The sequence below is a fragment of the Pezoporus wallicus genome, unplaced genomic scaffold, assembly GCF_028554395.1.
Source record: "Pezoporus wallicus isolate ANWC-B61680 ecotype Strahan unplaced genomic scaffold, APGP_CSIRO_Pwel_v1 scaffold_3294, whole genome shotgun sequence".
In the NCBI taxonomy this organism is placed as follows: Eukaryota; Metazoa; Chordata; class Aves; order Psittaciformes; family Psittacidae; genus Pezoporus; species Pezoporus wallicus.
This window is the reverse complement of record NW_026635478.1, coordinates 14,238,737-14,257,288: the sequence shown is the minus strand read 5'-3', so window position 1 is coordinate 14,257,288 and position 18,552 is coordinate 14,238,737. Positions and strand designations below refer to the sequence as shown.

Here is an 18,552-nt window from a genome sequence, read left to right as displayed (position 1 = left end):
TTGCATTAGTTCCGTGCTGGTCACACAGCAAGTGGCTGCTTGGGTCTCGCAGACCCCTTTTAGCTCTGATTTCTGTGATGGCTGAAGCTTTGACTACTTGATCAGCCTGTTACCTGGGTATGCACAAGATAGATTAACACTTGGGCAGAATCTGCAAGAGACGGTGTGCTTTTGGTGCCAGCAGAGGCAGCTGACTGCAAAATGAGGACAGATGCTAGAGTTTTTGCTATTGTTTGAGGCAGTATCACTGAAATGCTATTGAGCATTGCTTTCAGATACCCTTCAGCTATTGGAAGTTATTGAAACAAGCAGACAAGGCATTTCTTGACCTAAGGAAGAATTTAGCAGATGTCTGGGTCTATAATTTAGAACTTGGACTCACGGGAACTGGAGGATGTTGTTTTGACATGCCTTTCCATATTGTAGGATTGTTATTGGCTGTTTGGGGTGTTATCTGATATACTCTCTGGCATATGAAGGACTCATATTACTATATGCAGCTGCTTTGATGTGACTGTGGGATTTCCCAGGCAAATTGAATTTAAACAATTTCTGTAAGATTCTCATCAGTCTTACTCTGGGAAGTACCAGAACAAGTCCCAGCTCCATTCCTGTTGCAGCCCTTAATGTGTATATGGAGGAGTACTTACTGGATGGATTATTTTACATTTCTGTGGCCTGAGGTGATAATGTGGGAAGACACATCTGATGAGGACATTCAATTTATGCACTGAAAATCTGTATTAGAGGCTGAGGGGTGGTCAAGAGCTGCACAGCCTGGAGCTTCCCATTATAGGCTGATGGAGAGGGATTTCTGCATGCATACATTGTTGTACTTCAGTAAAAGCTCATCTTTAGAAGGAGTAACTCCACGTGCCTTTGGGGCAGTAATTAGGAGGCACTGTCTAGCCTTCAGACAAATGATGCAAGCACAGGAGGCGCCTTGCCCATCTTCTTACCAGTAGGTATGCGAGTGAGCAGTTAGATGGAGTACAGCTCCAGGCTACGGTTTCTCTGGTGGCAAAACTGGTTTAAACAGTTCTGCCCTGATTCTTTGTTCGCTCTGCTGTGCCAACGCTGTGGTTAAGGTAGCCACAAAATGACCTAGTTCACCAATCCGATTAAAAATAAGCTGATTGGAAAAAAAACAAAACAAAACCAACAACAAAATCTAAGTGGGGAAGGGCTTATTTTTTTAATTTTTAGTAATTAGTGTACTGTCCCACCCCAACCTTTTTCCAGCTGCACAGAGGAGTTAATGGAATATTGAGGAGGAGGACTGACCATCTGAGGAGAACCATCTTTTCAAGTTGTTTTGCTGATCAATAATTTGTTGCTGTAACTACACCTGTGGTAACTAACTTTTCATTTATCTCCGCTCTTTCTTTGGCATCAGGAAGAAGCTTCCCAAACCCTGCAGCATCTGTAATTATTATCCCCCAGTCATGCCCCTTGCATAAAGTATCAAAATGGCCAGCAAGAGGCAGCAGTTTCTAAATGGGAATAGCACTTGTTGGTTTCTAGCTGTGAATTTTAGGTTATGGAGCTGAAAAGGATCAAACACTAATGTTCCCAGCAAAAGGCCTTTTTACACTAGGTGGGGTGTCAGTATTTAGACCAGTTAGTAAATGAGACAAACAATGAGTTTATGACCTCAGACAGACTGATCACCGGACTTCCATTTCCCCATGTGAGGTGGTTGAGTGGCACATTGTGCCCAGCAAATAAAGCTTCAACTTTGCCATTTCAGAAGAACTCAGCACTTGCACAGTCAAATGATGAAAACAGGTATGTAGGGGAAGAACTGACAATGTAGTGGTGCTAATCACTTCAGTATCGTGTTTTCAGGGATCTGATTGTTTTGATACTGTTTTTCAGAAGTACTGTTTCAGCTTTCTTTGAGTCTTCATCTCAAAATCCCTTATTGTAGGGACTGCATGAGCTCAGGGAACCTTCTTGTGGAAGGTTAATACTGAGCAAATTCAAGCATGGAATGCATGATCAGAGTGAAGAAACTTTCTTCTCACAGCTGAATATACTGCAGTTTTGCATTGGTGGAGGGACAGATGCCTTCATGGGATAGATTAGCGCAGTAAACTGCGCTATGTTTTTCTATCTTTCCCATCTTTCAAAGGAAGTGATCCCAGTATGATGGTCATAGTGGTGTATTGAGTTCTTTTATTGCCTTCTGAATACAGTTCTCTGGATTCAGTGTAGAAGTTGGGAATAAAAATACTGGTAGTTGAAAAAAGCTTCAAAAGGAGCTTGGTTAGAGTGAACTTCATAATTTTTAATATAATACTTAAGAAGTTGTCTCCAGCTCCTAAGTGTAAATAAATATGCTGCTCTCTAGACTGCCTACCGCTGTTGGGGCTGCTTCCCACAGGCATTTGCCACAGCTGCAATCCAGATAAATGGGAGAAAGAATACACCATGCTGTATTACCTGCTATGTATGTTTAATTTATAGCTACCAACAAAGACTGAAGACCAGTGAAGAGCAAACTACAGAGTTTAGAGGTTTATGGTGGGGGAGTGAGGGTGGAGGGTCCCAAGGAGAGGTGGAAAGACAGGGATAAACAGGGAGATGTTTATTGCAGAATTTTTATTGACTTTGATGACAGCCTCAGCTCTGGTAGTGGAATCATTAGTAAAAGTAGCTTTTGGTGCTGAACATCATCACTGTATTATGTAAGTTGTATACCAAGACAAAGCTCAGAAAAAGGGGGAGAAGGACCTATAGGAGAGGTAGAGGCCAAAGTATAAAACTTCACAAACAATTTTCCTGCAAAAGAGATTTTAAGGTTGAAAGCAAGCATGTTAATAATCAAAAAAAGTGCTACATTAATGATTGACAAAAGTCAAGGAAGATAGGACAGACTGAAGGAAACTGAGGCCAAAGAAGGAAAGGTCGAGTATGGCATTTTCTCTTCTCTTGAAAAAGCTGGGTTGGGAAACTGGGAAGCTAGCAGAATTTTCTCACCAAGGGTTTGGTAAGAAAAGACAGTTTGTGATGAGGGGAAAGTCTCATAAAGGTAGCGTTAAAACAGATATTAAGGATTGTATCAGTAAGACTGAAGTGTCCATGCATCTTGATGAGAAGATGGGATTAGCCATCAGAAAGAAAAAAAATGTGGGGTTTTTTTTTTTTCACATGCACCTTCTGGCATGGGTAATGGCTGGGAAGGCATTTAGTGTAGCTGGGAGTGTAAGTGGAGATGGAAAGTATGGCTGTGCAGGTAGGTATGGATTGGAGCAGACCCCAGAGCAGTTAGTCCCATGTGTGCATGCAAACATAACACACGCTGCTTTTGCCTTAAATGCTATTCTAGTAAGGCTTGCTCGGCAGTTAGTTTTGCTTTGTATGCATAGAGAAACATTGATGTTCGGCGGACTGCTGAGTTGTCCTTCAATTCCCTCCCGTGTCTATTTGTCATGCTGCCTGATGCACACAGTTCATTATGTTTGTGTTAATTGTGATCAACAGTTAACTAAATGCTTAGCAAGTTTAGCAAATAGCTGTGCCCCAGGAGTTATCATTAGGTGACACAAAGAAATTGAAATGATAATTTAGATGTCTTCCTTGACCTTGCTTTCACTAGCCTTTCATTGAATACAGCTGGATAGTTGCTTCTGTAGTTCTCATATCTTTGCTGTGTTTCACATGTAGGTGCGTGTGTTTGCTTTGGGTGCAGAAAAGGTATTGCTGCAAAGAAGCAGGTACTTTCATGCAGTTTCCCGCTGGAAGGATTTTGCAGAAATCATTGAGTTCTTTGCTCTCACCCATCACAGAAGAGAGGCGTTTGTTGGTTCTGTTTTGTTTGGCAACAGGTGTGCAAGGAAGTCTTGGGTTTAGATATGCTTTATCTCTTCAAGTCCCAGACAAGCCTCTCACACAAGCAGTAATACACCTCTACTAACAGAAAGTGAGCACGAAGCTCGCAATGAGAAAGCATTTTGGGAAATTCTTTCTATGGCTCTGGGATTCCCTTGATTGTCCTCCTTCCTTACAGGCAGACACTTCTCTTACATGGAAAGGTGCACGGGTGTAGAATGGAGAATGAAAAAGCCTCTTGATTCACTTCTCTTAGCAACACCTTCCTGGGTAACCGAATGCAAAGTTTTGCAATACAGTGTAAGATGGAGTAGGAGCTAAACTGATGCCCTTTGAAATGTATCTGTTAGGAGTGAGAGTTAAAGAACATGTGAGTATCTCTTTACTCCTTTTTCATGCCATGTTTCCAAGGGGAAGGCTGCAGAGAGGATAAAGGTGCTGTGCTGCAGCTGGTATGTTGGCTAGAGCTTCATGAAACTCAATGCGCAGTTTTGACAGAGGGGGCACAACTGTTGGCAGGTTCTGGTGACCGTGGCAGGCCTCAGCGGGAGTTATTCTAAGAATACAACGTATGATCAGATTACCGAGGGACACTTTACATAGCTCTAAAAAATGAACCATCTGACAGTTTATGACAGCTCTGCCTGTTCCAGCCAAATGAGGAGTGTGCTGGTCTCTGCTGACCCTGCAGCAGGGTTGTGAGACAAAGAAAGCGCTTTCCGGAGGTTGTGAACCTACAGGCCTCTGTCTGTGTAATACCTGCTTACATCTAACTCTTGATAAGGAAACCAAAAGATGTTTAGGACTTGTTTTCTCTTGCAGTTTTGATTCCTGGTAATTTAACACATCCTTGCTGCAGTTTATTTGGCTTGGCAATTTGTATAGTTCTGTACTTAATAATTCCTGTGATGCCAATGTCTTTGTAGAGTGATCTGGTGTTTTTTTTTTTGTTGTTTTTTGCTACTAGTATCTCTATTAACTTAATATACCCTGCCACCTTGTTTTTCCCCTGGCTCTGTGAGGATATGCTTCTGGAAGAAGAAAGCTGTATGAGAGGTGGAGGCAAGTGGAAAGTGAGTTCTAAAGCCGGACATTTTGAGGATCCACATTTGAACACTCTAGAGAATTTCTCTCTAGAGTATTTCTATTCCAGCTTCTAATATGTACAATTTGTACAAGTCTCCCCTCCCTCTAGTCTTCTCCAGTGAAGTACATTGCCTGAGATAGCATTGGATTTTTGCTGTTGTTATCAAAGGCAAGCAGTTAAATGCACGCTTAGGGAAACACCTCTCACTTTCCCAGGCTGTCTACAGTTTACTGCCTCTCCTGCCAGCTGCCTGGTCTCAGCTTCCCTTTTTTTTGATTCTCTGTAATACTCAGTTGCTCCTAACTCCTTTCAGGTGCTGCATGGTGCAGGAGGTTGGGGGTTACTGTGTAAAGGTTTCTTTCTGCTACCCCTTGCTTTTTAGTTTGTTGGGGTTTGTTTTTTTTTTTTTTTTTTTTGTTTGTTTTTTTTTCTTTTCTCTGGTGCTCCTTGTTTCTTGCTGCTTCTCTGCTCCTATGTGAGTTCTCAATGAGCTGCAGGCCTTTCAGGGTTGTCCCTGCTCTGCCATGTGTCTTCCATGGGCTGCAGTTGCCTCAAAGTGTACTTCTTCTGCCACAGAGCACTTCTTTTCAAAAGCACCTTTCCAGCCATGTCCCCAACAATGTCCCCTGCCATGTGTCTCCTTTTCTCCTTCATTTTGTCCAGATGTGTCTTTTTACATGTTTTGCATTCCTCTTTTCTGTGCATCCGCATATGTGTCCTTTTTGTGGTTCCTTTTGTGTGTCTCTCTGTGTGTCTCCTGCCCCCAGTGGCTATTGCCCTTTCCAAAATACTATTTATTTGTTTAGTTATTTATTTGAATAGGGGTAGCTTGTGCTTCTCTGACTGGGTCAAGGGTTTCGATGGCTCGTTGTTTTCATGCATTTTGGAGATGGGTGGAACTGACCGTGGCTGGCACAGGGCTGTTCATGGCATCCTGTTACATGGATTACTCCTGCAGCCTTCTGCTGCTGAAGCAGAATAGTGCTCTGTTAGACTACTCAGTCTGTATAATTTCTTGACTTCATGGAATCAGAACAAAGCAAAACTTGCTCTGTAACATGTAATATCTGTTTGGGAATCCTTTGCAATTCATTTTGCAAGGATGATCCATTGTTAAGACAGTGTTTTGAGACTTTCCATGTGTTCAAATCGTCAGTATATCCCAATATGCACCCTTTAAAAGTTTGCCTGAAACTCGCCACATCCACTTCTCTCAAGGCTAGTTTTTCCTCTTGCTTCCACTAACTCATTCTCTTTGCCCCTCAGAGGGTCCTTCTGGTGTGTATAAATTTTCATTCTTTTTCTTTATAGACAATGGTGTTTGAGCACCTGGTTTGGCACACTTCCCACTTTTGACATGAGTCAAAACGTCCTGAAATCTTGCACATGCTGGTATCTGTGCGAGAAGAATCACTGCTCTTGTTTCTTACCTTTCAACTTGGATCCTTGTCCAACAGATGGAGAGTTTGGAAAGCCGTAAATGTTATTCCAGGGACTAGAAAAAGGTGGGGTGTGTATGTGTTGCTAGTAATTGGTGTTGCCTTTGTAAAAATGGTCACATTGGTTGGAAAAGCAGATAGGAAGAAGGTAGCATGACAGCATCTACTCTCATCAAACACTCCTGGGCATGTCACTGTGCTAATGCTGAAACTGTGTAACTGAAGAGGTCAGTGGTTACGTGCTGGGCATTGTGTTTCTGGCACAGTGTGTTTCCTAATTTGTGTATAGAGAAGCTGGAGCTGTTTTCTCAGCCACAGGCCTGATCTCTTCTCCCAGGGGAATGAGGAGAGCTTCTGTAATGACAGTATCGGGAAAAGATTAAGATCTGTAAATGTAAAATGCTTTCCTATCCCTGTGTAAGCTTTGGTTTTGTTTCATGAATATGAACTAAATCTGGTCATTGACATTTACATTCTTCTGTTTCAGAAATAGATGGAATTAGTAGCTTTGCCAGCCCTTCCCTAAAGGGTTGGGTGTTCAGTTTCTAGCACAGTCTTTCATGGCATCCAGCTTTTTTCAGGGTTGGGTTGTACAGGGGTTTTAAACTAAAAACATGTGTCAACCTTTTCATAGAATATTCAGCTAGTGGAATAAATTTTGCATCTATTTTCACTGCTTGCATCTTTGATGTCTATAATGCCCTAATATACGAGTTCTCAATTCAGCCCATAAACATTCCATAGAAAATAATTGGGATATTAGAATTTTGTTATAAATAAACTTCCTAAGAGCTGTGGCATTGCTGTTGAGTTTATTCTGACTTAATTCTTCAATCATTTGCAGCCATATAAGATGTCTCGCAGCTTTGCACTTCCCACTCCCAACTTTTTATAAAGGTTCTGTATCGTTACTAATGTGGTCACCACAAATGTTTTATTTTGCTGGGACTGTTCTTTCTATCATGGTTTCTGTCTTGAATCAGCCTGGGGTTCAGATTTGTAGCTGCTGCTTTTCTGGTTTTGCTCTTTATTCCTTCATCTCCAGGAAAAGAACAAAATCTGCGCATCTTAGACTTGATATATGGGAGCCAGTGTATGCAACCTGTATAGTGTGCCTCATGCCCTGGTGTCCACTCAGACAGTTCTGTGGTGCTAGCTGTCAATCAGATCTAAGCTCGCTTCTCCTATTCACTGCTAAAGTTGTTGGTAGTTCAGCCTTTTCTGCTTCTCTTCCTGATTTGTTTTCTTTTTAAATCCTGGACCCGAGTCTTCTGCAGTTTTTTGCTTTCATTCCAAGCAATTTAAAATTCTGTACCAGTGACCTTGTAGCTTCAGGTTTTGTTATCCATTTAATTCATGTTGTTCTTAACGCCTTTTTCCTTCATCTGTCACCGTGACCATCTTCTCTTTGCATCTCTGCACTGGTCTCTCTTCTCACATCAAACATAAAGCTGCTTGTCTTCATTTCCCGTATCATGTCACACTGATAAATACTGTGTAGGTGTTTCTATGTACTTCCTCATTTTTGTTCATTTTCTGAAGTTCACAGAATGACAGACTCATTTAGGTTGGAAGGGATCGATCTCTTCAAATTGTCTAGTCTGGCCCTATTGCTCAAGCAGTGTCAGCTACAGCAGGTTGCCCAGGATTGTATCCAGTCAGGTTTTGAGTATTCTCCAAGGATGGAAACTCTGCCTCTCTGGGCAGCCTGTACTAGTATTTGACCACCTTTCCAGCAAAAAAAAAAAAAAAAAAATTGTTTTCTCTCTCTTCTGCTTTGTTTTCAGATGGAATTTCATGTCTTTCAGTTTGTGCCCATTTGTTTCTTGTCCTATCACTTGGCTCTGCTGAGAGGAGGCTTGTTTTCTCTTCTTCATTGCCTCCCATCAGGTATTTATATGCAGAGATTAAAAACTCCCACTGAGTCTTCTCCAGGCTAAACAGTCTCAGCTCTCTCAGCTTCTACTCGTATAAAGGTTTCTCCTGTCTCTTAATAGTTTTTGTGGACCTTTTGCTGGACTCACTCCAGTATTTCCACATCTTTCTTGTGCTGAGGAGCCCAGAACTGGACACAGTACTCAAGATGTTGCCTCAGCAGTGCTAAGTAGAGATGAAGGATCACCTCCCTTGACCTGTTGGCAATAACCTGAGACGATGTTAGTCTTCTTTGCCTTCGGGTGCATTGCTGGCTCACTGTCTGCTTGTTCTCAACCAGGACCCCATCCACTGAGTCAATTTTCAGTACACCTGCTTGTCCGCTTAGCTAGCCCATAATTTGTCAGGGTTGCCTATGAGGATATTATGGAAAGCAAAGTCAAAAGCCTTGCTAGAGTCACAATATGTACAGCTCTGTACTCATCCACCTGGCTGCAGAAACTACTAGGTCGGTTAAGTATGATTTCCAATTTGTAAATCTCTGTGGACTACTTCCAATTGCCTTCTTGTCCTTCATGTATCTGGAAATGGTTCCCAGGATTACATGTTCCATCACCTCCCAGGGACTTAGGTGAGGCTGACTGGCCTGTTATTTCCTGGATATTCTTTTTTCCTGTTCTGAATATTCTAGGGTGAGTGGCTTTCCTTTTTCTCCTTTGAACTGGCAATTTTGATCCATGCTTACAGATTCTACACACTATGGAAATATAATTAAGCAAAGCACATGGTTCTCCTTTTTACTGATAATTTTAAGCTATACAGATGCAAGCTGGGAAATAGAATTTGCAGTCCAAGGTTCTGCTCCTAAAACTCAGACCATGTGAACTAATGAGTACCTTTCGAAGACAGAAAATAGTGTGACAGGAGTATCACCCTCCTGCTGATGTCTATAGACAGCTAATTCCCTAATGCATCTTTCCCAGAGGTCATAGCTTTCTAAACTTGTATTTGCATTATTTCTCTGTTCCAGGCCGAAATGAGCTGATTGCCCGCTATATTAAGCTGAGAACAGGGAAAACACGCACAAGGAAACAGGTAAGTTTTCCCTGTAAACATTAGTTTTGTGGGACCACTAGACCTGATGAGGGCTTATGAGAACAAATACCTTGCTGCTCACTTGTTATTACCTTCTGGCATTGCTGGAAAGAGGTGGCTGTGCTGCACTGGTTAATAAGAATGGTGGGAAGAGTCAGCTCAGGCATTTTACAGTAGGATTGTAATGCTCCCGTCTCCCAGCCACACTGAGAGAGAATTTTTTTCTGCTATTAAATGGTGTATGATTTCATTTGCTTGGCTTACTAATGAATTTTTCAGTGAACCTCAGTAGTCCTCTATATGAAGAATCTTGCTCAGCCCAAATAGGTAAACAGCTGTGGTGATTTTGAAAATACCCAGGGCATGGGATGCGAAAGGAATCTTTTTAATTTGGGAATGATAGTCCAGGCTATACTGGACAAAGCACAGAGCAACCTAGACCTGCTTTGGGCAGGGGGTTGGTGAATGACATCCAGAAGTTCCTTCCAACCTAAATTATTTTGTCATGCGTTTTGGCCCACATTAGATATGGGGAAGTTCTGAAAGTTATTATATAATGATGGGGGATATAGAAGTGGATATAGAACATGGTTTTCCCTCCTCTCAAGAAGAGGCTAAGATGGGGGGAGCAAAGAGATCAGAACTGTCAGTCCCTCGATTTAAGGGTGGGCTCTTCAGTTTTAGACAAGGTCTCTGACTTGATAAAGCCACTGAATTGGAAAATGTCTTAAATGAGACCTTTGCTGATCCCCCACCTCATTTCATTTCACTTAAGGTATATTTAGAAAAGCATCTCATTGCTATCTCCAACTCCCTCTCCCCCCAGTCCTGAATAGCTCCCTATTGCACAGGGTGCCTAAAGTATGTTTACTTCTGCAAGCAGCTACCAAGTACTCCTCTGAAATGAAGATGGATTTTGTCTTTTCAATGCAGGTATCTAGTCACATCCAGGTCCTGGCAAGGCGGAAAGCTAGAGAGATCCAAGCCAAGCTCAAGGTATGATGTGTGTCCTTTAACATACCACCAAGCCCCCGAGTCAGCTATTCTTCCCCCGTCCATTCCCTCTTTGAATAGCCTTAAGAAAGGGTGAGATTAATTGCTGAGTTGTAGTAAGCTGCTGTCATCCAAGTCTGAAAGACACTTAGACTTGGGAGTATACAAAGAGTGTTTACCTGGGAAGAAAGAGTTTATTGTTACAAATGCTGACGAGTAATCAGTCCCTGGTGTTGTGGCAGCCCTGGGAAAAGGTAGCCTTACTGTCACTACAGTGCTAGTTCCACCTCTACTAGTGGTAGTGATGTGGAGTTGTCTGTGAGAAAGCATTCCTAGCTGGCATAAACATTGAGAGGAAACAATAAAGCCATTTGGCTTCTTCTCAGGTAAAATGGTGCCAGCTGAATAGACTTTGCCCCTTGATTAATTCAGACCTAATTTGAAGAGACCTGGGCTAATGAGATAGAAAATTTGGCTGACTACTAGCTTGAGCAAATCTGTGTTTTCCTTTCTATAGGAAGAGCTCTGAGATCACAGTAATGAACTGATGCCTCTTGACATCTATTTACGCTGATTTGAAGCAGGGTGATGGTTTATGTGCTCAGACTGAATTGCAAGAAGTATGAAGAAGGTTGAGTTTATGGATGATAATTGCACAAGAGGGTGTCCCCTGTTAGAATATGAGACATTCAGAAAGGGCTTGCTGAGCAGGATTTGAGGCCTGATCCTTGTTATGTATTACTGAAACAGCCAGAGAAGGAAGGTGTGTGCTGACCTTCCTGATTTGCTATGGTAATAAATGATCTAGAAAGAAGTGTGTTTGCTTCATGCTTCAGGTGATGGTGAGGATTTTGACAGCCCAGTCCATCCCTAACTGTTGAGTGGATGGCTGTTAGTATGTGCTTCCTCTTTGCTGGCTGGGCAACTCCTTACTGGGCAGTAGGGGAAGCGGACGGTCTGTGAGTGAACTGTTAGCACTCAGTATTGACAAGTGCTGAAGTTCATGCATCTCTATTGCAACTAGTGATTACCTCTAAAGTCATGACTGCACCCTCCACATCCCATCCCCAGCTCCATTTTAGAAAATGGTGTTGTGTCTGTCATTAGCCTGTTCTGTTTCCAGTTGCTCTGATAAAGAGAAGGAGCCATAAATTACAACTATCTAATTGTGCTTCTAGGTAGGGCTGCCTAAGCCTGAAACCTGTGGTGCTGTTAAGTGGTCAATTCAGGTGGAGGCTCGCTTGAGAGGCGAGTTAGAGCAAGTAGGAAACAACAACTGCCTGGGGTGTTAAAAGATTTACTGCTACTTAAATCTGTAACTTTGATTCCGTTCCTTGCATGTCACAGCTCTGGGATTTGGCATGATTGAAAAGCCAGTCAGTCGAGCCTGTTTCCACTTAGCACACAGGAGCTGGCTGTTTTTGTTCTCAGGGAATGAAGGTGTCTCAGGGAGCTATATGGAGCCATTGGTTGTTCTCCTTTTACACCACCCCAGGCCATGCTGTGAGCTCTGCCCAGCTGCCTGCAGTGAACCATTCCCCAGTACCAGACTGTTCCTTTCTGCCTGCAGAGGCAAGTCTATAGCACTGATTCAACTCATTTACTTCTTTGCTTTTGCTAGTCATTTTCATAGAGCAAGTAAATGAAATCACAAAAGCTGCTGCCTTTCTCCCAGGTTCCTGCTGATAGCAGTGTGTTCTACTACCATTGTTCATTTTCCATAGCAAGTATATGTTTTCATATTTATATCCTAGAGATCAGAGCAGCTACATGCTGACTTTTCAGAGCAGTTATCATAATACAACTATTTTCAGACAAATTGGCGTATCTCCTCTAACAGATATATGCACCTATAACATATAGAGGTGGGAAGGTAGGATAAAGCTTGGAGAAAAGTCTGTTCCCAGAAGTCAGTAGTTTTCTATGTCCTGGGTGGCTAACAGATAACACGTGTACTAAGGAAAAAGAGGGAAATGGTGGTGATACTATTATCCTTATTAATTATTCTGCATTTTCAGAAAAATAAAATACATTGCAAACGTTTGGTAAAAGTTTTTTGTCTACTTTAATACTTGCACAGGCAAATGCCTCTTCCCCATAAACTCAAACAAACATGATTTTTCCAGCGAGAAAGTAAGGGGAGAAAAAAAATCTTTTTCTGCAATGGCAACTGCAAGAAAATGTCAATGTCAAGAAAAAAAAACAAACCCCACAAAACCCAAAAGAATCCTTACCTTAAAAAATGTTGTAGATAATCCTTAGATCATTCTCTAAAACACCATTTAAACTGGATTCTGACAAACTTTCTCATAGCTTTGGAGAATCTTGGGCGCTTTCTCAGCAATCGAAATGTTTCCCTTCCATTCACTTAAATGGTACCAACAGGAGTCACAGACTCTTTGGAAAAGATTTGTAAGGTTCCCCTACTGACCATTCCACTTTATTTTATTCTTGAGCTTTTGTTATGCCTCCTCCAAATGTTTTTGTGCTCGACACATCGGAATCACTGGGCTCTGGACTTTAGAAAACCTTACAGCAGGTGGGGGGGTTAGAACGAATGGAGACGCAAGGGTGAGAATTTACTGCAGTTCAATGAATGCAACTGGGAGGTGAGAATCCCTGAAGACAGCCAGAGCTTATCTCTTTCAGTGGTTTCTCCAAGCCATGAGTTCATCTGTGGCATCACCATTGTAATTATTTGACAGATAAATCTGGAGTGCTTGAAGGATGAAGATTATTTGTAGGGGACGTGGGAGGAAAGGGAGAATGTGGGGAAGCACTTCTGTTTGTATATTTATTCCTTGGAAGAAGAAATTAAGAATGCTATTTGTTTTAAACATGCATCATACCACTTGGTTGCTGTGCCATCATTACCTGTAAAAATGTATGGAGTTCCACAGCCCTGTTAAACTACAAGGTGGAATGTCCTTGCATGTGTGCCCTGGGAGTGTATTAAGATTTTTTGTTTCCCCGGGGATGGGAATAAATGGTCAACTCTACCTGTCTCTAATGTAGTCCCAAACAGCAGGTAGTCTGTTTGCAGTGACGGTGACAAACTCCTTTTGTGAATTTGTTTTATGAGGATTTTTTTGCTAAGCAAGAGTCTTTCCCTTTGAATATTCTTACCAATTATTAAAAACAAGAGTCAATTAGGGCTGTACTTTCCTTAACAGAACATTTCCGCTCTGCAGCTGAAAGCCTTCAGACAGAATGCTTAGCAGTCTCTAAACCAGTGATCCCAGCATTTCAGAAAGGGTGGTTAATCACATCGGAAGCTATAGTAACGGGTGAAAGACTTGTTTTTTAGGACAGTTATTGGTAGGCCTGCTTCCCAAGTGCTTGTTCCCTGCAAAGAAACTGATGAGAATCCTGGTTATGCAGCATTAGACCAGGCAATTTGTTTATCATTATAATAATTCTGGGTTTCTTTTGTTTTCTTTCTACTCTTGCCCATAGGATCAGGCAGCTAAAGATAAAGCCATGCAGAGTATGGCTACAATGTCATCTGCCCAGATTATCTCTGCAACTGCCTTCCATAGTAAAATGGCCTTGCCTGGTCTCCCACGACCTGCCTACCCTGCTGTTTCTGGGGTGAGTGAATCAGTATCTCAGCAGAGTTGGGCTGAAGACACTTGAGTAGTTGAAAGGATGTTGGCATCTGCTCATGAGAATCCTGAGAGTCTTAGAACGAATAGGCCACAAAGCACATGGCAAAAATTTGTCACATGGCTTCAACATTTTGTGTCTGATTCTTTGCTACCACTGAATATAGTGTCATTATATACACAAGTGAGAGAACAATCGGATCCTTTGGGTTTTCAGCTGCCTGAAATATCTTTAGGTATCTGTATCACTTTCCTAGTCCAGGATCTCGTTGGATTAAAACCATTTGAGCCATCATGACCCTTCCTCAAGTTTATCATTCCCAAGCTCCTCCCGAGTGCTTAGATCACAAATTGATGACCCTTACATAAAATCCTTAATAGACGAGGCCTGTCAGCATCCCTTAACCTATGAGCTGGGCCCAATGAGCTTTTGCTGAGCATTGATTTCTGCCAAAATACTCATGTGGAGCTCTCCTGGGGAAAATGGTCCCTCTAAGAGAGTGAGCATCATTAAAGCTTTGAAGACAGAGGCACAAGGTGCATACATAGTGTTTAACATTAAAACCACTATTAGTTCAGTTGCTTGTATGTCACTAATAGTAGTGTGTAGAAAGAAAACTATGACCAATCAGCACCTCCACAAGGAAGAAACTAAGAACACTGAAAGCAGAGATAAAATTCAGTCACATTTTTAAAACTCCATGAGCTTGCAGTTTCTTTCCTGAGAAAGAAGCAAGCCTTGCTTTTAGTTTCTGGCCTGTCTTGGTATGGTTAATTTTCTTCCAAGTAGCTGATGCAGTGCTGTGTTTCAGCTTTAGTGTGAGATCAATGCTGATAACACACTGGTTTTTAGTTGTTGCTGTGTAATGCTTACCCTGATCAAAGACTCTTCAGTCTCATGCTCTACAAGTGAGGAGGGGCACAAGAAGCCAGGAAGAAGCAGAGACAGGACACCTGACCCAAACTAGCCAAAGGGGTATTCCATACCACAGCACGTCATGCGCGGTATAGAACCTGGGGGGAGTTAACCAGAAGGGACTGATTGCTGCTCAGGGACTGGTCGAGTATCAGTCAGTCAGTGGCTGGTGAGCCGTTGTGTTGTGCAGCACTATTGTTTGTTTGGGTTTTTTTCTTTTTTTTTTTTCTTTTTTTCTTTTTTCCCTCTTGTGATTGGTTTTTTGTTTGTGCGGGTTTGTTTTTTGTTTGTTTATTTTCACTCTCTCTTTTTATTATTTCCCTTTTCATTATTAGTATTATATTATACTTTGCTACTTTAGTTTAATTAAACTTTTCTTACTTCAACCCAAGATTTTTACCTTTTTTCCGATTCTCCTCCCCATCCCACTGAGGGGGAAGGGGAGTGAGTGAGTGGCTGTGTAGTACTTAGTCACCAGCTGGAGTTAAACCACAACATGTCCTAAGAGTGGTGACTTTTGCCTGTATGTTTTCTCTTGCAGTTTTGGCAAGGAGCTTTGCCAAGCCAAGCTGGATCTTCCCAAGAGTGAGTATTCCTTCACATGAGCATCCAAAGCAGATGCTTCTGCTGCTTCCTCTATGCTTCCTGAGGAACACCAGTTAGCTCTTACAAGATTTATAAAATGCTAAGACAGATTTCTTGACTGGATCTGAGACTTGAGGCCCATAGGCATAGAATAGTTAGGGTTGGAAAGGACCTTAAGATCTAGTTCCAACCCCTCTGCCATGTGCAGGGACACCTCTGAGAGACATTAGAGAATCTCATCTAGATAAAAGCTTGTGTCTTCATATGGTACTTTCAACACAAATTGCACCTCTTTAATATGTCCTATGACTCAAGCAGCCATAAACGTCCCCATAAGAAATCTTGTGCAATCCCAAAGTGCTCTTTCCTTGCATTCACTAATGTGTCCTATACCATCTAGGCGATAACCCCTCTCAGTTTGTAGTGACTGGCTTGTAAACCTCCCAGGTTGGCTCACTAATTTTGTTTCACACCTGGACAATGTAGCTAGTGGCTCTCCTTTGGCAGCCCTGGAAGGGGCCTTTGCAGGGGCTTTGCTCCTCTGACTGCATGACTGACATCAAAGAGATGACCCTTTGGTGGGCTGATCCTTCACCAGTGATGGCCCTAGGTGTAGTTGTGTCAGAGTAGTATTCAGGTCTGCCATTGTTCTTCTGTGCTTTGTATGGAGACACGCTTTTTATCACAGAACCTAAGAGGAGCAATTAAAGCCAACTGAAGGACAAGCAGCCAGAAGGGTTTGTGTTCTTCACCCAGTCTGTGTGTTCCTGCTGTCTTATGGTGTTATTGCTAGTGCTTGTGGAACAGATCAGGCAAACAGATACTATTAAAATATCTTGTGGGGGAAAATGGCTAGTAAAAGAATGTAAACCATCCTAGAAGAAGTAAAAAGTAGGTTTTACGCTTTCAGCTTAAAAGTGAACGAGGAAGCATAATGTGAGAGGTTCTTTAAGAAGTCTGAAGTGTCTCCCATCTCTGATGTCAGATGATGTCTCCAGATCCTGATTTTTCTTACAGTGTTGTTAAAATGGAGCTGAGCTGTCTTGAAAGCTGGGTTCACTTACGGGTGTTGAACATCTCTGAATCTGGGCATGAAAGTCTGAGAGGCACCCAGCCCTGAGGTATATCCACTTGCAGAAATTTAAATCTATTTGTGGTTGAAAAAAAAGGATCAATCAATTTGCACCAGTGTATTTGCAGGCTGACAGGATCTCTGAATAACAAGGCTGTAGGGAGAGCCCACTGAACACATGCAGGGAAATCTTACTCAGTCCAGTCCTGGTCTCTTACGGTTTTTGAGTCTTTCTTCATGACCCTTTCTTGCCCACAAGGAAAGATAATTTCCTAAGGATGCTTATGCCACTTTTTCACTCAGGAGAAATACTTGATATGATCTATATAAACAGTTAGCCAAGAATTGCTTGTTTTCTCTATTGTTAACCATTTCTCTTTGTGTACTTCTGTAGTGTGAAACCTTTTTCTCAACAACCTTATGCTGTACAGCCTCCATTACCATTACCAGGTAGGTAAGGAAATGTAGTTCCTTGTTCTGAAATTAAATTCAAAGTTCAAGAACAACCAACGCCTAAAGTTTAGAAATTAATTTAAAAAGTATTTTAACCTATTGAAACATTTCAGTGAAGCCAAAATGAATTTTTATATTATCTCCCCTTATATATTACCTGTTCTTACGCTTTTACTGAGAGAGCACAAGCTTTTTAATTTTGCTTTATTAAAAAAACATTTTTTTCCTGGTTTAGGCTGGTTGTTCTGGGATTTCTTCTGGCTCAGCAGAAAATAAAAGTTTACATATCTCTACAGTTCTTCCACCATTGTGCATGTACTGGAACACTGTTTTCCATGATTGTCATTCTAATTACTCATTAAGTGCAACAACAAATGTGCTTTCCTTCTCAGTTTCCCCATTTTGAGAGGTTAATGGTTATGTTAATGGCGATGCTTCATTCTGATACTAAAGCTGTTTATTTCACTGCTTATTTAGGGGTCAATCCCTCTTAAAGTTGCTGAATGTGTTTTCTCTGGTGTCAAAACCGAGTAGGTTGTCTTTTACATTGCCAACTCTGACAGTGCTGTCTTAGCAGAGAGTCACTGAGAAGCCATTTAGAGCACAGGTAGAGTGAAGACCTTGTGAATGATATCTTTTCATGATGACTGAAGGCATAAGAAAATGTAATGAGTCAGTTTTGACAAGAGGTGCTCTACTGAAAAGATATTGCCACCCTTTCTCTTTCTAAATATTGTCATCTACATCCTGTGTGCTTAGGGTTTGAGTCTTCTACTGGCCTCTCACCTTCCCCATCATCACCAGCTTGGCAAGGACGAAGGGTTGCTAGCTCCAAACTTTGGATGTTAGAATTCTCTGCGTTCTTGGAACAACAACAAGACCAAGACACAGTAAGATACACACCTGACTTCCACCCCTCATTAATTTTTGGTCTTCAGGTAGCTCCTGTTCATTGTGGGTGTGTTACACTATTACACAGGTATGGAAATACTGAGAACAGAAAGCAATCTTTGGGAAAAAAAAGATATCCTTCTCTTAGAGGATAGAATTTCCTATAGTGATATAGCCAGTTCTGTGCCATGTGCTTCTGGCCTACCTTTCCAGGATCATGGATGTTCACATATCTCAATGCAGTGAGGTTGAGCTACACAGTGGTACAGCCCCTGCCTGTCTATTCTAGCTGCGCTGTTCAGCCTAGGAGGATAGACTCAGAATCAGATGATGGTAAGATCACATGAAGCCACGTATTTCTCTGTTGTGTTGGGAAGTGAAATTTGGGGGCAACTGGGATGAATTTGTATTAGTGTGTTTCCATGGTGTCATCTATAAAATGGTAGTAAGATGCAGTATCACTAAATATTGTGATACTGCATCTTGAGATGTACAGTGGTGATACGCCAGTTACATTTCCTCTGTCTGAGATAGGAAAGTTCAGAAAAGATGATAGTATTTGCCCTGTACCTTGCTGTGGGATTTCAGGCAGCTCCTCTTCGTAGGACAGGAGCATTGAGACTGGGTAACCTGTGACAGATAACGTTCTGTGTCTCAGGTTGTTTCAAACTATATAGCAGCCGCATGAGGCAATGGTTTAGGAGCAA

The 18,552-nt window shown here is 41.8% G+C and overlaps 1 protein-coding gene across 6 annotated transcripts in view; it reads left to right on the top strand.

Moving 5' to 3' along the window:
- TEAD4 (TEA domain transcription factor 4) overlaps positions 1 to 18,552 on the top strand; it is a 54,539-nt gene that overhangs the window by 21,901 nt on the left and 14,086 nt on the right. For all 6 annotated transcript variants that reach the window (XR_008974831.1, XM_057428786.1, XM_057428776.1 and 3 more), the window contains 6 exons: positions 9,266 to 9,330; positions 10,264 to 10,326; positions 13,780 to 13,914; positions 15,386 to 15,429; positions 16,896 to 16,951; positions 17,714 to 17,844. Coding sequence is in view for 5 of the 6 variants with exons in the window: in XM_057428786.1 (XP_057284769.1) it covers positions 9,266 to 9,330; positions 10,264 to 10,326; positions 13,780 to 13,914; positions 15,386 to 15,429; positions 16,896 to 16,951; positions 17,714 to 17,844 (494 nt within the window). In the remaining variant the exon portion in view is untranslated. The remainder of the gene's footprint in view (positions 1 to 9,265; positions 9,331 to 10,263; positions 10,327 to 13,779; positions 13,915 to 15,385; positions 15,430 to 16,895; positions 16,952 to 17,713; positions 17,845 to 18,552) is intronic.